A 14616-nucleotide genomic window follows, 5' to 3' on the forward strand; every position below is an offset into this window, starting at 1 on the left:
TTTTACATTTTAGTCATTTAGCAGACGCTCTTATCCAGAGCAATTAGGGTTAAGTGCCTTGCTCAAAGGCACATCGACACTGCCCTACGTTTCCACGTCACAAATCAAAATGCCAAACAGTTTATGGTCCTCAGACAATGAAGTCCTTTTAAGAGAGAGCGAGAGAGACCGAGAAATAGAGAAGTCAGGGGGAGCCTGAACTCCAGCTAAGATAAGCGTTCTTCTTTAAAACAGGCAGCTAATTTCCACCAGCGTGTCACAGGCGGCGCTCCTAGTGGCCAGAGACATTAATGCAGGGAAACTTAAAATCCATTTTACCTAATTTCTACCAGCGTGTCACATGTGCAACCAGAGGAAAAAACACTCTAGACCCCCTTTACTCCAGACACAGAGAAGCATACAAAGCTCTCCCTCGCCCTCCATTTGGCAAATCTAACCATAATTCTATCATCCTGATTCCTGCTTACAAGCAAAAACGAAAGCAGGAAGTATCAGTGACACGCTCAATATGGAAGTGGTCAGATGACAAAGATGCTACAGGACTGTTTTGCTGCACAGACTGGAATATGTTCCGGGATTCATCCAATGGCATTGAGGAGTATACCACCTCAGTCACCGGCTTCATCAATAAGTGCATCGACTACATCGTCCCCACAGTAACCGTACCTACATATCCCAACCAGAAGCCATGGATTACAGGCAACATCCGCACCGAGCTAAAGGCTAGAGCTGCCGCTTTCAAGGAGCGGGACATTAATCCGGACGCTTATAAGAAATCCCGCTATGCCCTCAGACGAACCATCAAACAGGCAAAGCGTCAATACAGGACTAAGATTGAATCCTACTACACCGGCTATGACGCTCGTCGGATGTGGCAGGGCTTGAAAAATATTACGGACTACAAAGGGAAACCCAGCCGCGAGCTGCCCAGTGACGCGAGCCTACCAGACGAGCTAAATGCCTTTTATGCTCGCTTCAAGGCAAGCAACACTGAAGCATGCATGAGAGCACCAGCTGTTCCGGACGACTGTGTGATCACGCTCTCCGTAGCAGATGTGAGCAAGACCTTTAAACAGGTCAACATTCACAAAGCCGCGGGGCCAGACGGATTACCAGGACGTTTACTCAAAGCATGCGCTGACCAACTGGCAAGTGTTGGTCAACATTTTCAACCTCTCCCTGACCGAGTCTGTAATACCAACATGTTTCAAACAGACCACCATAGTCCCTGTGGCCAAGAAAGTGAAGATAACCTGCCTAAATGACTACCGCCTCGTAGCACTCACGTCGGTAGCCATGAAGTGCTTTGAAAGGCTGGTCATGGCTCACATCAACACCATCATCCCAGAAACCCTAGACCCACTCCAATTCGCATACCGCCCCAACAGATCCACGGATGACGCAATCTTAATCTCACTCCACACTGCCCTTTTCCACCTGGACAAAAGGAACACCTATGTGAGAATGCTGTTCATTGACTACAGCTCAGCGTTCAACACCATAGTGCCCACAAAGCTCATCACTAAGCTAAGGACTCTGGGACTAAACACCTCCCTCTGCAACTGGATCCTAGACTTCCTGACGGGCCCCCCCAGGTGGTAAGGGTAGGCAACAACACATCTGCCACGCTGATCCTCAACACGGGGGCTCCTCAGGGGTGCGTGCTTAGTCCCCTCCTGCACTCCCTGCTCACCCACGACTCCAACACCATCATTAAGTTTGCTGACGACACAACAGTGGTAGGCCTGATCACCGACAACGATGAGACAGCCTATAGGGAGGAGGTCAGAGACCTGGCAGTGTGGTGCCAGGATAACAACCTCTCCCTCAATGTGAGCAAGACAAAGGAGCTGATCATGGACAATAGGAAAAGGAGGGCCGAACAGGCCCCCATTAACATCGACAGGGCTGAAGTGGAGCGGGTCGAGAGTTAAGTTCCTTGGTGTCCACATCACCAACAAACTATCATGGTCCAAACACACCAAGACAGTCGTGAAGAGGGCACGACAACACCTTTTCCCCCTCAGGAGACTGAAAAGATTTGGCTTGGGTCCCAAGATCCTCAAATAGTTCTATAGCTGCACCATCGAGAGCATCCTGACCGGTTGCATCACCGCCTGGTATGGCAACTGCTCGGCATCTGACCGTAAGGCACTACAGAGGGTAGTGCGTACGGCCCAGTACATCACTGGGGCCAAGCTTCCTGCCATCCAGGACCTCTATACCAGGCGGTGTCAGAGGAAGGCCCCAAAAATTGTCAAAGACTCCAGTCACCCAAGTCATAGACTGTTCTCTCTTGTACCGCACGGCAAGCGGTACCGGAGCGCTAAGTCTAGGACCAAAAGGCTCCTTAACATCTTCTACCCCCAAGCCATAAGACTGCTGAACAATTAATCAAATTGCCACCCGGACTATTTACATTGACCCCCCCTTTGTTTTTACACTGCTGCTACTCTAACTAGCACCTGCTAACAGATAAAACACCATACACTCTCAGGCAGACCTGGGTTCAAATGCTATTCACAAGAATGTACTAATACTGTATCTGTGCTTGACTGAGCGTGCCAGTTGCAATGGAACCAATAGAACAGTTCAAAAGAAGAGAACACTAAAAGTATTTGAAAGACTTCGAATCATGTTTGAACCCTGTCGGTCTCAGTATGGTAGTGAGAGTTCAGAGAGAGAGGCTGACCATGTGTAGTAACTCAGAGAGAGAGAGAGAGAGAGAGGCTGACCATGTGTAGTAACTCAGAGAGAGAGAGAGAGGCTGACCATGTGTAGTAACTCAGAGAGAGAGAGAGGCTGACCATGTGTAGTAACTCAGAGAGAGAGAGAGAGGCTGACCATGTGTAGTAACTCAGAGAGAGAGAGAGAGAGGCTGACCATGTGTAGTAACTCAGAGAGAGAGAGAGGCTGACCATGTGTAGTAACTCAGAGAGAGAGAGAGGCTGACCATGTGTAGTAACTGAGAGAGAGAGGCTGACCATGTGTAGTAACTCAGAGAGAGAGAGAGAGAGAGAGAGAGAGAGGCTGACCATGTGTAGTAACTCAGAGAGAGAGAGAGAGGCTGACCATGTGTAGTTACTCAGAGAGAGAGGCTGACCATGTGTAGTAACTCAGAGAGAGAGAGAGGCTGACCATGTGTAGTAACTCAGAGAGAGAGAGAGGCTGACCATGTGTAGTAACTCAGAGAGAGAGAGAGGCTGACCATGTGTAGTAACTCAGAGAGAGAGAGAGAGAGGCTGACTATGTGTAGTAACTGAGAGAGAGAGAGAGAGGCTGGCCATGTGTAGTAACTCAGAGAGAGAGAGAGGCTGACCATGTGTAGTAACTCAGAGAGAGAGAGAGGCTGACCATGTGTAGTAACTGAGAGAGAGAGAGAGAGGCTGACCATGTGTAGTAACTGAGAGAGAGAGAGAGAGGCTGGCCATGTGTAGTAACTGAGAGAGAGAGAGAGAGGCTGACCATGTGTAGTAACTGAGAGAGAGAGAGAGAGGCTGGCCATGTGTAGTAACTGAGAGAGAGAGAGAGGCTGGCCATGTGTAGTAACTCAGAGAGAGAGAGAGGCTGACCATGTGTAGTAACTCAGAGAGAGAGAGAGGCTGACCATGTGTAGTAACTGAGAGAGAGAGAGAGGCTGACCATGTGTAGTAACTGGAGAGAGAGAGAGGCTGAACTGTGTAACACACTATGGGAGCGTTTCAGTTCAGCTCCTTATATAGACTGGTTCATGGGCGGCCCGAACCCAAACCCACAAGGTGATAGAGGAGGAGGACGATGAGGAGAGGAGAGAGAGAAGGAAAGAGAAGAGGGGGGAAGAGATGAGGAGAAAATAGAGCAGAGATAAATTAGATACAAAAAAACATAAAAATAGATAAGAAAATAGGAATGATTCTAAATACAACCCTATATAGTTATCCAGTGAACCTACAGTACACCACACCAGATGATGACACCACACTCATGAAATGCATGATGAAGACCTATCGGTGGCATATCGTTGGACAACCAGCTTACCTGCGCCTTGTGTGTGTGTGTGTGTGTGTGTGTGTAGAAAGTGTGCGTCCCAAATGGGACCCTATTCCCTATGTAGGTGCACTACTTTCTACCAGAGCCCCTGTGAGTAGTGCACTACATAGGGAATAGGGTGCGATTTGGGACACGGCCCTTTGTGTCACAGCAGTTTAAAGTCAGTAAGATGATATCAGCTGTCATTACTGTTCATAACATCTCTTATGTAATGGTTACGACGGGTTATGTAGGCTTTACGACGGGTTATGTAGGCCTTACGACGGGTTATGTAGGCTTTACGACGGGTTCTGTAGGCTTTACGACGGGTTATGTAGGCTTTACGACGGGTTATGTAGGCCTTACGACGGGTTATGTAGGCTTTACGACGGGTTATGTAGGCCTTACGACGGGTTATGTAGGCTTTACGACGGGTTATGTAGGCCTTTACGACGGGTTATGTAGGCCTTTACGACGGGTTATGTAGGCTGCTTTACGACGGGTTATGTAGGCTTTACGACGGGTTATGTAGGCTTTACGACGGGTTATGTAGGCCTTACGACCGGGTTATGTAGGCCTTACGACGGGTTATGTAGGCCTTACGACGGGTTATGTAGGCTTTACGACGGGTTATGTAGGCTTTACGACGGGTTATGTAGGCTTTACGACGGGTTATGTAGGCTTTACGACGGGTTATGTAGGCTTTACGACGGGTTATGTAGGCTTTACGACGGGTTATGTAACGGTTATGTAGGCTTTACGACGGGTTATGTAGGCCTTACGACAGAGGGTTCAAAGTAAAGTGCGACCAACATTTCATGTTTTTTTGTAAACCCTTGAACCAACATGACATATTTAGACCATGTTATTTACTACCCTGAATAAACTTGGAGAGTCACAATTTAGACCTTTTCAGAGCGCAAAAGTCTCCAGAGCTTCAAGTCCACCTGCATATGGTCATAAACCTAATATGTTTTACAGACTGATGGGGGGGTCTCTGGTAGTTTCAAATGTATAGACAACAACGGAGAAGGCACTTTGTTTATTTGTGAACCGGCATCTGTTATTCTTTTGAAAATCACAAACTGCGTATCAGATCACTTGTGCAATCTTGCTCAAGAAGGAGGATTGTTGTCCTTTCAGACGTATTTGTAATAGAGGATGACACAATATAATGCTAGAGGTTATCCAACGTTTTAATGGTCATTTACTGGCAGCCAGCAGTTACCTGTAACTTACTGTTAGAAAAACCAGGACATTACAGTAAACGTTGGTTTAACAGTACATTACAGTAAACGTTGGTTTAACAGTACATTACAGTAAACGTTGGTTTAACAGTACATTACAGTAAACGTTGGTTTAACAGGACATTACAGTAAACGTTGGTTTAACAGGACATTACAGTAAACGTTGGTTTAACAGTACATTACAGTAAACGTTGGTTTAACAGGACATTACAGTAAACGTTGGTTTAACAGGACATTACAGTAAACGTTGGTTTAACAGTACATTACAGTAAACGTTGGTTTAACAGTACATTACAGTAAACGTTGGTTTAACAGTACATTACAGTAAACGTTGGTTTAACAGGACATTACAGTAAACGTTGGTTTAACAGTACATTACAGTAAACGTTGGTTTAACAGTACATTACAGTAAACGTTGGTTTAACAGTACATTACAGTAAACGTTGGTTTAACAGTACATTACAGTAAACGTTGGTTTAACAGTACATTACAGTAAACGTTGGTTTAACAGTACATTACAGTAAACGTTGGTTTAACAGGACATTACAGTAAACGTTGGTTTAACAGGACATTACAGTAAACGTTGGTTTAACAGTACATTACAGTAAACGTTGGTTTAACAGGACATTACAGTAAAGCGTTGGTTTAACAGTACATTACAGTAAACGTTGGTTTAACAGTACATTACAGTAAACGTTGGTTTAACAGTACATTACAGTAAACGTTGGTTTAACAGGACATTACAGTAAACGTTGGTTTAACAGTACATTACAGTAAACGTTGGTTTAACAGTACATTACAGTAAACGTTGGTTTAACAGGACATTACAGTAAATGTTGGTTTAACAGTACATTACAGTAAACGTTGGTTTAACAGTACATTACAGTAAACGTTGGTTTAACAGGACATTACAGTAACGTTGGTTTAACGGACATTACAGTAAACGTTGGTTTAACAGGACATTACAGTAAACGTTGGTTTAACAGGACATTACAGTAAACGTTGGTTTAACAGTACATTACAGTAAACGTTGGTTTAACAGGACATTACAGTAAACGTTGGTTTAACAGGACATTACAGTAAACGTTGGTTTAACAGGACATTACAGTAAACGTTGGTTTAACAGTACATTACAGTAAACGTTGGTTTAACAGTACATTACAGTAAACGTTGGTTTAACAGTACATTACAGTAAACGTTGGTTTACCAGGACATTACAGTAAACGTTGGTTTAACAGTACATTACAGTAAACGTTGGTTTAACAGTACATTACAGTAAACGTTGGTTTAACAGGACATTACAGTAAACGTTGGTTTAACAGTACATTACAGTAAACGTTGGTTTAACAGGACATTACAGTAAACGTTGGTTTAACAGGACATTACAGTAAACGTTGGTTTAACAGGACATTACAGTAAACGTTGGTTTAACAGTACATTACAGTAAACGTTGGTTTAACAGTACATTACAGTAAACGTTGGTTTAACAGTACATTACAGTAAACGTTGGTTTAACAGGACATTACAGTAAACGTTGGTTTAACAGTACATTACAGTAAACGTTGGTTTAACAGTACATTACAGTAAACGTTGGTTTAACAGGACATTACAGTAAACGTTGGTTTACCAGGACATTACAGTAAACGTTGGTTTAACAGTACATTACAGTAAACGTTGGTTTAACAGGACATTACAGTAAACGTTGGTTTACCAGGACATTACAGTAAACGTTGGTTTAACAGTACATTACAGTAAACGTTGGTTTAACAGGACATTACAGTAAACGTTGGTTTAACAGGACATTACAGTAAAGTTTCCTCATTTTGTTGTGTTACAGCCTTTAATTAAAAAAAATGGATTAAAATGAGATTGTGTCACTGGCCTAGACACAATAACCGATAATGTCAATGTGGAATTATGCTTTTAGAAATGTTTACAAGTTAATTAAAAATGAAAATCTGAAATGTCTTGGGTCAATAAGTATTCATCCCCTTTGTTATGGCAAGCCTAAATAACTTCAGGAGTAAAAATGTGCTTCGCAAGTCACATAAGTTACATGGACTCACTCTGTGTGCAATAATAGTGTTTAACATGATTTTTGTACCCCACACATACAGGTAATTTTAAGGTCCCTCAGTCGAGCAGTGAATTTCAAACACAGATTCAACCACAAAGACCACTGAGGTTTTCCAATGCCTCGCAAAGAAGAGCACCTATTGGTAAAAAAAATAAAAAATTAAGCTGACATTGAATATCCCTTTGAGCATGGTGAAGTTATTAATTACACTTTGGATGGTGTATCAATACACCCAATCACTACAAAGATACAGGCGTCCTTCCTAACTCAGTTGCCGGAGAGGAAGGAAACCGCTCAGGGATTTCACCATGATGCCAACGGTGACTTTAAAACAGTTACAGAGTATAATGGCTGTGATACGAGAAAACTGAGGTGGAGGACCAAGGCGCAGCGTTGAAGGTGAACATATTTTATTTAATAGAGTAATCACCCGAACAAAACAACAAACGATACGTGCAGTCCTACGGTACAAACCAAAAGGAACAAGATCCCACAACCACTGTGGGAAAACAGCCTGTCTAAATATGGTTCCCAATCAGAGACAACCAGCAACAGCTGACACTCGTTGCCTCTGATTGGGAACCACTCTGGCCAACATAGAAATACAACTACCTGAAAAACCAATGGAAACTCACACCCTGGCTCAACATACAAGTGTCCCCAGAGCCAGGGCGTGACAATACTAACCTAATTGACAGAGTGAAAAGGAAGCCTGTACAGCAAAAAAATATTCAAAAACATGCAACTTGTTTGCAATAAGGCACTAAAATAAAACTGCAAAAATGTGGCAAAGAAATGAACTTTGTCCTGAATACAAAGCGTTATGTTTGGGGCAAATCCAACACAATACATCACTATACCACTACATATGTTTAAGCATGGTGGTGGCTGCATCATGTTATGTATGCTTGTCATCGGCAAGGACTAGGGAGTTTTTTTAGGATAAAAAGAAACGGAATAGAGCTAAGCACAGGCAAAATCCCAGAGGAAAACCTGGTTCAGTCTGCTTTCAAACAGACACTGGGAGACTAATTCACCTTCAAGCAGGACAATAACCTAAAACACAAGGCCAAATATACACTGGAGTAGCTTACCAAGAAGACAGTGAATGTTCCTGAGTGGCCTAGTTACAGTTTTGACTTAAAAATGGCTGTCTAGCAATGATTTAACAACCAACTTGACAGAGTTTGATAATTTAAAAATAATAATGTGCAAATATTGTACAATCCAGGTGTGCAAAGCTCTTAGAGACAAATTCAGAAAGAAACAGCTGTAATCACTGCCAAAGGTGATTCTAACATATATATTGACTCAGGGGTTGAATACTTATAAAAAAATCAAGATATATTTGTTTAATTTGTCATTCATGTTTTACAAACTGTTAGAATTTCTCTTCCAGGTTGACAGAGTATTTTGAGTAGATCATTGACATAAAATTACAATGAAATCCATTTTAATCCCTTTCTTCTCTGCAGATCCTCTCAAGCTCTGTCAGGTTGGATGGGGAGCGTTGCTGTACAGCTATTTTCAGGTCTCTCCAGAGATGTTCGATCGGGTTCAAGTCCGGGCTCTGGCTGGGCCACTCAAGGACATTCAGAGACTAGTCCCGAAGCCACTCCTGCTTTTTCTTGGCTGTTTGCTTAGAGTCGTTGTCCTGTTGGAAGGTGAACCTTCGCCCCAGTCTGAGGTCCTGAGCGCTCTGGAGCAGGTTTTCATCAAGGATCTCTCTGTACTTTGCTCCGTTCATCTTTCCCTCGATCCTGACTAGTCTCCCAGTCCCTGCCACTTAAAAATATCCCCACAGCATGATGCTGCCACTAGAGTCGATATGAAACATGTATTCTACAAAATGAGATTAGGAACTAGGAATATAGAAGCAATGCTGTTGTTGAAGTGGTCAATGCAGCTATGTATGGCATTCAACAAGATATTGAAATGGAGTTAAACAACGCTAACCTGTGGCTGTAGAAGTCCCTGTAACACATTTTAACAGTCATCCCTGCCCACTAACAATCATCATTCAGGACCACTATCCCACCACCAGATAGACAGACAGACAGACCACTATCCCACTACCAGACAGACAGACCACTATCCCACTACCAGACAGACAGACCACTATCCCACCACCAGATAGACAGACAGACCACTATCCCACCACCAGATAGACAGACCACTATCCCACCAAGACCACTACCAGATATACAGACCACTATCCAACCAAGACCACTACCAGACAGACAGACCACTATCCCACCAAGACCACTACCATATATACAGACCACTATCCCACCAAGACCACTACCAGACAGACAGACCACTATCCCACCAAGACCACCAGATATAGAGACCACTATCCCACCAAGACCACCAGATATAGAGACCACTATCCCACCAAGTCCACCAGATATAGAGACGAAAGATACATTATTTTATTTCTAGGTCCATTTTCTGGGGAAGCCTGGTTTCCCTTGGCAGCCGTGAATATAAGCCAGTGGATAAACAGTCATCCAGGCCCTCCATCCCCTCACCACTGTTATGACAGAAGTATAGGGCGGGATCTGGGTTTGTCTGTACTCTGTCTGTGATGAGGAAAAACAATTACGTTTTGACCCACTTAAATGTAATACTATGATTCAATCCAATTTCTGCTTACTACAAGTCTAGTACTATTGACCTACACTAGTAGTACTTTAAAACAACCAGGAACAACAGTTGATAAACCCATCTGGGCCTATTCATGAAAAAGATACAATTTCAACAGGGCATAACATTGTGCAAACGTTTGTTTTGAATTGGTGCTCACCATGACAGGTCCCATCTTCTGCCAGGGCGTATCCCAGGAGGCAGGGGGCGGAGCGGCTTACGATGGGGTAGCTGGGTGCCACGGGGCCAGGAGGGGGTGGCAGAGGGTAAGGGTATGGGGACCCTCCACCACCACCCCGGGGGTAGCTAGGCTGGCTGTACAGCCCCCGGGGGACGCAGAGATAGCCGCCGTTCTGGTTCACACACTGCATGTCCCCTCTGCAGGCGTCCGGTACCGTACGACACTCGTCAATGTCTAGAGAGGAATGAACGTTAGTTACGGTAAGAATAAGGGATTAACTTTATTGTTCCAGAGTGGAACACAAAGTAAACGATCCTGCCTTCAAAACACAGCCTATAAAGATACAGAATGAATGGAAGGAGTGATTCAACTCACCAACACATACTCTCGCTCTGCGGTCATAGGCGAACCCCTCTGTGCAGGTCTTCGTGACAGAGTAGGAAAGAGCAGATGGCCAGGAGCATTATTCAGACAACCACCGAGTGACAGCAAAAACAATCACTACAGTTTTGCTAAGGTGATTTAATTTGAAGAACGTGAAACACTTGGAACATTGCAGTAACTTAGTTTCATTCATTGTCATATCTTGTTCATCGTTCATAATCTTTCACTGAAGCTGTAGCCTACTTCTGTCCAACACTTTACTCATCTCTTTGCAGATCCGTGCAGGAATGAATATAACGCAGACAGGCAGGCAGGCAGACAGACAGACAGGCAGGCAGGCAGACAGACACAACAGACAGGCAGGCAGACAGGCAGACAGACAGACAGGCAGGCAGACAGGCAGACAGGCAGACAACAGACAGGCAGACACAACAGACAGGCAGACAGACAGGCAGACAGACAGGCAGACAGGCAGACAGACAGGCAGACAGACAGGCAGACAGACAGGCAGGCAGACATCACACTTTAAGAAATACCACGAGAGAAAGAAAAGTCTGTTTTACCTGACCATTTCCAGACTGGACGCTGAATAAAGCCAACACCAGAACTGTCAACATTCTGAAAATATAGTTGTTGTTTTTTTTGTCAGGAATAGACTTCATTCCACAAGGATGCATAATGCCATTGCCCACCTAAAGCCAATTTTAGGCTCCTGTATTATTATTCAATGGGACAAATACGTAGTATAAAGGCTGTTTTAAAAGGACCAGGATACATCAACGACTGCTTGTGCATGAGTATGATGCTGTTGGTGATCTAAAAGTAAATACATTGCTCTGGCTAGAAGAAAAAAAACTTGGTCAAAACTGTTTCACAACCGACATCATCCACTAACCTTGAGTAAGTCAAGACATTCAAGCCACGCACGTCAAAAAGCATAGTCTATGGATCCCGTTGATCGACTCAAGACGACCCCAAAAACCAGGATTTTATTAACAGCTGTCCAGTCGACCCAATGCCTCGATATATGGACCAACGGTACGTGGAATGTATTTCAAAACGGTCTGGTCTACTCCCCCCCTTTCTTCCGGCTGTACAGATAGTTTAGCAAATGAACGGGTCCCCGAGCACTTCTGACAACAGCTGGAATCAATTACTGAGAGACCGCCCCCTCACCAAGGCGCGTGGAGGGGAGGGGAGAGCAATAGGCCAACTAGGGTGACCTCATTTAAAATACCCAAAGGCGGGACAACAGGATGAGTTTACAGGACAACAGGATGAGTTTACAGGACAACAGGATGAGTTTACAGGACAACAGGATGAGTTTACAGGACAACAGGATGAGTTTACAGGACAACAGGATGAGTTTACAGGACAACAGGATGAGTTTACGGGACAGTGTAGTAGCCTGCATGCAAGAAAAATGTTTTTTTTGTCAACAAGATATGCCAAATAAGTCAGATTTGACCTTTCAGACACAAGTCACATGGCCAGGAATCACATTTGTATCCGATTTCAGACCACCTAGGGTGGTGTCTTGAAATATCAGATTCCATATACTTTGTAAGTTCAGACTGCAGGAAAAAGAACAGATTCGAATTTGAGATGCACATTTTTATTTTATTTGAGTCACTTCAAACTGCAAGTGTGAACAAGGCTTTAGTCTAACTTGTATCTATTTGTTATTTTTTAACATTTTACTGCAGTGGGCTAAATCAGGGTCACACAGAGTGATTCTTGGTAGTCTTAAACAAATCTAATTGAAACAAAAGTATACACCTCACACACATGGTTATGGGGCTTTAAAAAAAAAACTAGACACCTGTACCATGTCAGATATAGAGTTGAAATGTATTACATTTTGAGTTTGCATCCCAACATTACACTTTATATACATCACAGACGGCGGGTTTTTGAAAGAATGTTTATGAATTATGAAAAATCTGAATACAATTCAATCCATGAGGCCACTTGGTCATTTGACTGCAGGAAAGGGCTATGACATGTGACAGGGACACACATGATATATCATATTCTATATGTTCTGTTGTCTTCTATTCTGTCTGGTTCTGTTTGATTCTATTCTGTCTGGTTCTGTTTAATTCTATTCTGTCTGGTTCTGTTTGATTATATTCTGTCTGGTTCTGTTTGATTATATTCTATTGTCTGGTTCTGTACAAAGTGACTGTCTACCTCCTGCACATATAATTAATCTAGCCTTATTGCGTTGACATAGTAAGGCTTGCCTTAGTCTGGGACTAAATATCTGGGCTTTCACCAGAGGCCTTACATGGCAGTGGTGCTTCAGTAAACACAGGTGGGTCTCACCTATCAACACAACACCGTCCACTGTTACTCTGTCAGTTCTGCAATATATGATCATTCTTTCCATCACTGTACAAGGCATATTTTAAAACCTAGCTGGAGGGTGTATTTTGTGGCAAACACTATTCATTGCATAAGCAAGGCTATATAAGGCTGCTAAACGGTTGTATCTCACGTTTATATAATAATACAACGCCCTCCTCCGGTCTCCCTTTTCGGCAAATCAGATCGCTCCTCCATTCTGCTCCTCCCCACCTATAGGCAGAAACTTCAACTGGAAGCTCCTGTGGTAAGACTGTTCAATGTTGGTCTGACCAATCGAAATCTATGCTTCAAGTTTGTTTTGATCACGTGGTATGGGAAATGTTCCGGGTCGCCTCTGAGAACAGTATCGACGTATACACTGGGCGGGAATCGATTATGCTGAGCCATGGGCCACCGGTCTGTGGCGTGAAGGTAGCATGGTGCATCGTCCAATAAGCATACAACATCTCTGTTCCAAAAAAGTAATGTTTGAATTTGATCAAAAGCAATTACGTTTCCATGGGAAAACACACAATCCTACTAATTATTACACATGCTTAATTACGTCACTTTTGTTTTGAGCCGACTTCACCGTTGGAGAGAGCGGGGCACTTGGCTCACGCCCGGGAGGCAGCCCGGTTCCAAAACTAATGCAATCAACTTTCACCCGGTGCAAAACACGCCTACCCGGGCCAGATTAATCTAATTCCCTCAATGACTCAGTGACTGAGTTCATCAGGAAGTGCATAGAGGATGTTGTTCCCACTGTGACGATTAAAACTTATCCAAACCAAAAACTGTGGATAGATAGCAGCATTCACGCAAAACTGAAAGCATGAACCACCGCATTTCATTATGGCAAGGTGACTGTGAACATGGATGTGTACAAACAGACCAGCTATGACCTCCGTAAGGCAATCAGAGGCAAAACGACAGTACAGGGACAAAGTGGCGTTGCAATTCAATGGCTCAGACACAAGACATATATGGCAGGGACTCCAGATAATCACAGCGTATAAAGGGATAGCCTGCCACGTCGCGACACAACTGCCTCGCTCCCAGACGAGCTAAACACCGCCCACTACGAGGAAAACAACACTGAGCAGCCGACGCGAGGACTGTGTGCTCTCGTTTTCTCTGTGGCCGATGTGAGTAAGACATTTAAGCGTGTTAACCCCTGCAAGGCTGCCTGCCCAGACGGCATCCCAAGCCGCGTCCTCAGAGCATATTAAATCTTTCCCTATCCCAGCCAGAAACAGCAGGGGGTCAAACTGAAGAACCCAGTTCCTACATTTGAATATAAAATTGATTTGATCAAACAAAACTATGCTACATTTTATCTCTGGGACCCTCAGGATGACAAATCAGAGCAAGATTACTGAATTTAAGTACATTATTTACCTTCAGAGGTGAATGTATCAAACCAGTTGCCGTGATAAGTTTTTTGTTGTTGTGCACTCTCCTCAAACAATAGCATGGTATTTTTAGAGGCTAGTTGTTCCGAGTTGCAGCGTATACAGAGGCTAGTTGTTCTGAGTTGCAGCGTATACAGAGGCTAGTTGTTCTGAGTTGCAGCGTATACAGAGGCTAGTTGTTCTGAGTTGCAGCGTATACAGAGGCTAGTTGTTCTGAGTTGCAGCGTATACAGAGGCTAGTTGTTCTGAGTTGCAGCGTATACAGAGGCTAGTTGTTCTGAGTTGCAGCGTAAACAGAGGCTAGTTGTT

General features: G+C 43.7%; 1 protein-coding gene across 1 annotated transcript in view; it reads right to left on the reverse strand.

Annotated features, from left to right (window-relative positions):
- Positions 1-11624, reverse strand: part of fbln5 (fibulin 5) — a 41390-nt gene extending 29766 nt beyond the window's left edge. The window contains exons 1-4 of the mRNA XM_041854488.2: positions 11439-11624; positions 11107-11161; positions 10535-10583; positions 10139-10393 (exon numbers count right to left, since the gene is read on the reverse strand). Of these exons, the coding sequence (XP_041710422.1) occupies positions 10139-10393; positions 10535-10583; positions 11107-11161; positions 11439-11482 (403 nt within the window). The 5' untranslated portion in view covers positions 11483-11624. The remainder of the gene's footprint in view (positions 1-10138; positions 10394-10534; positions 10584-11106; positions 11162-11438) is intronic.
- Positions 11625-14616: the final 2992 nt, after the last annotated feature.

The sequence above is a fragment of the Coregonus clupeaformis genome, chromosome 29, assembly GCF_020615455.1.
Source record: "Coregonus clupeaformis isolate EN_2021a chromosome 29, ASM2061545v1, whole genome shotgun sequence".
NCBI classification, from domain to species: Eukaryota; Metazoa; Chordata; class Actinopteri; order Salmoniformes; family Salmonidae; genus Coregonus; species Coregonus clupeaformis.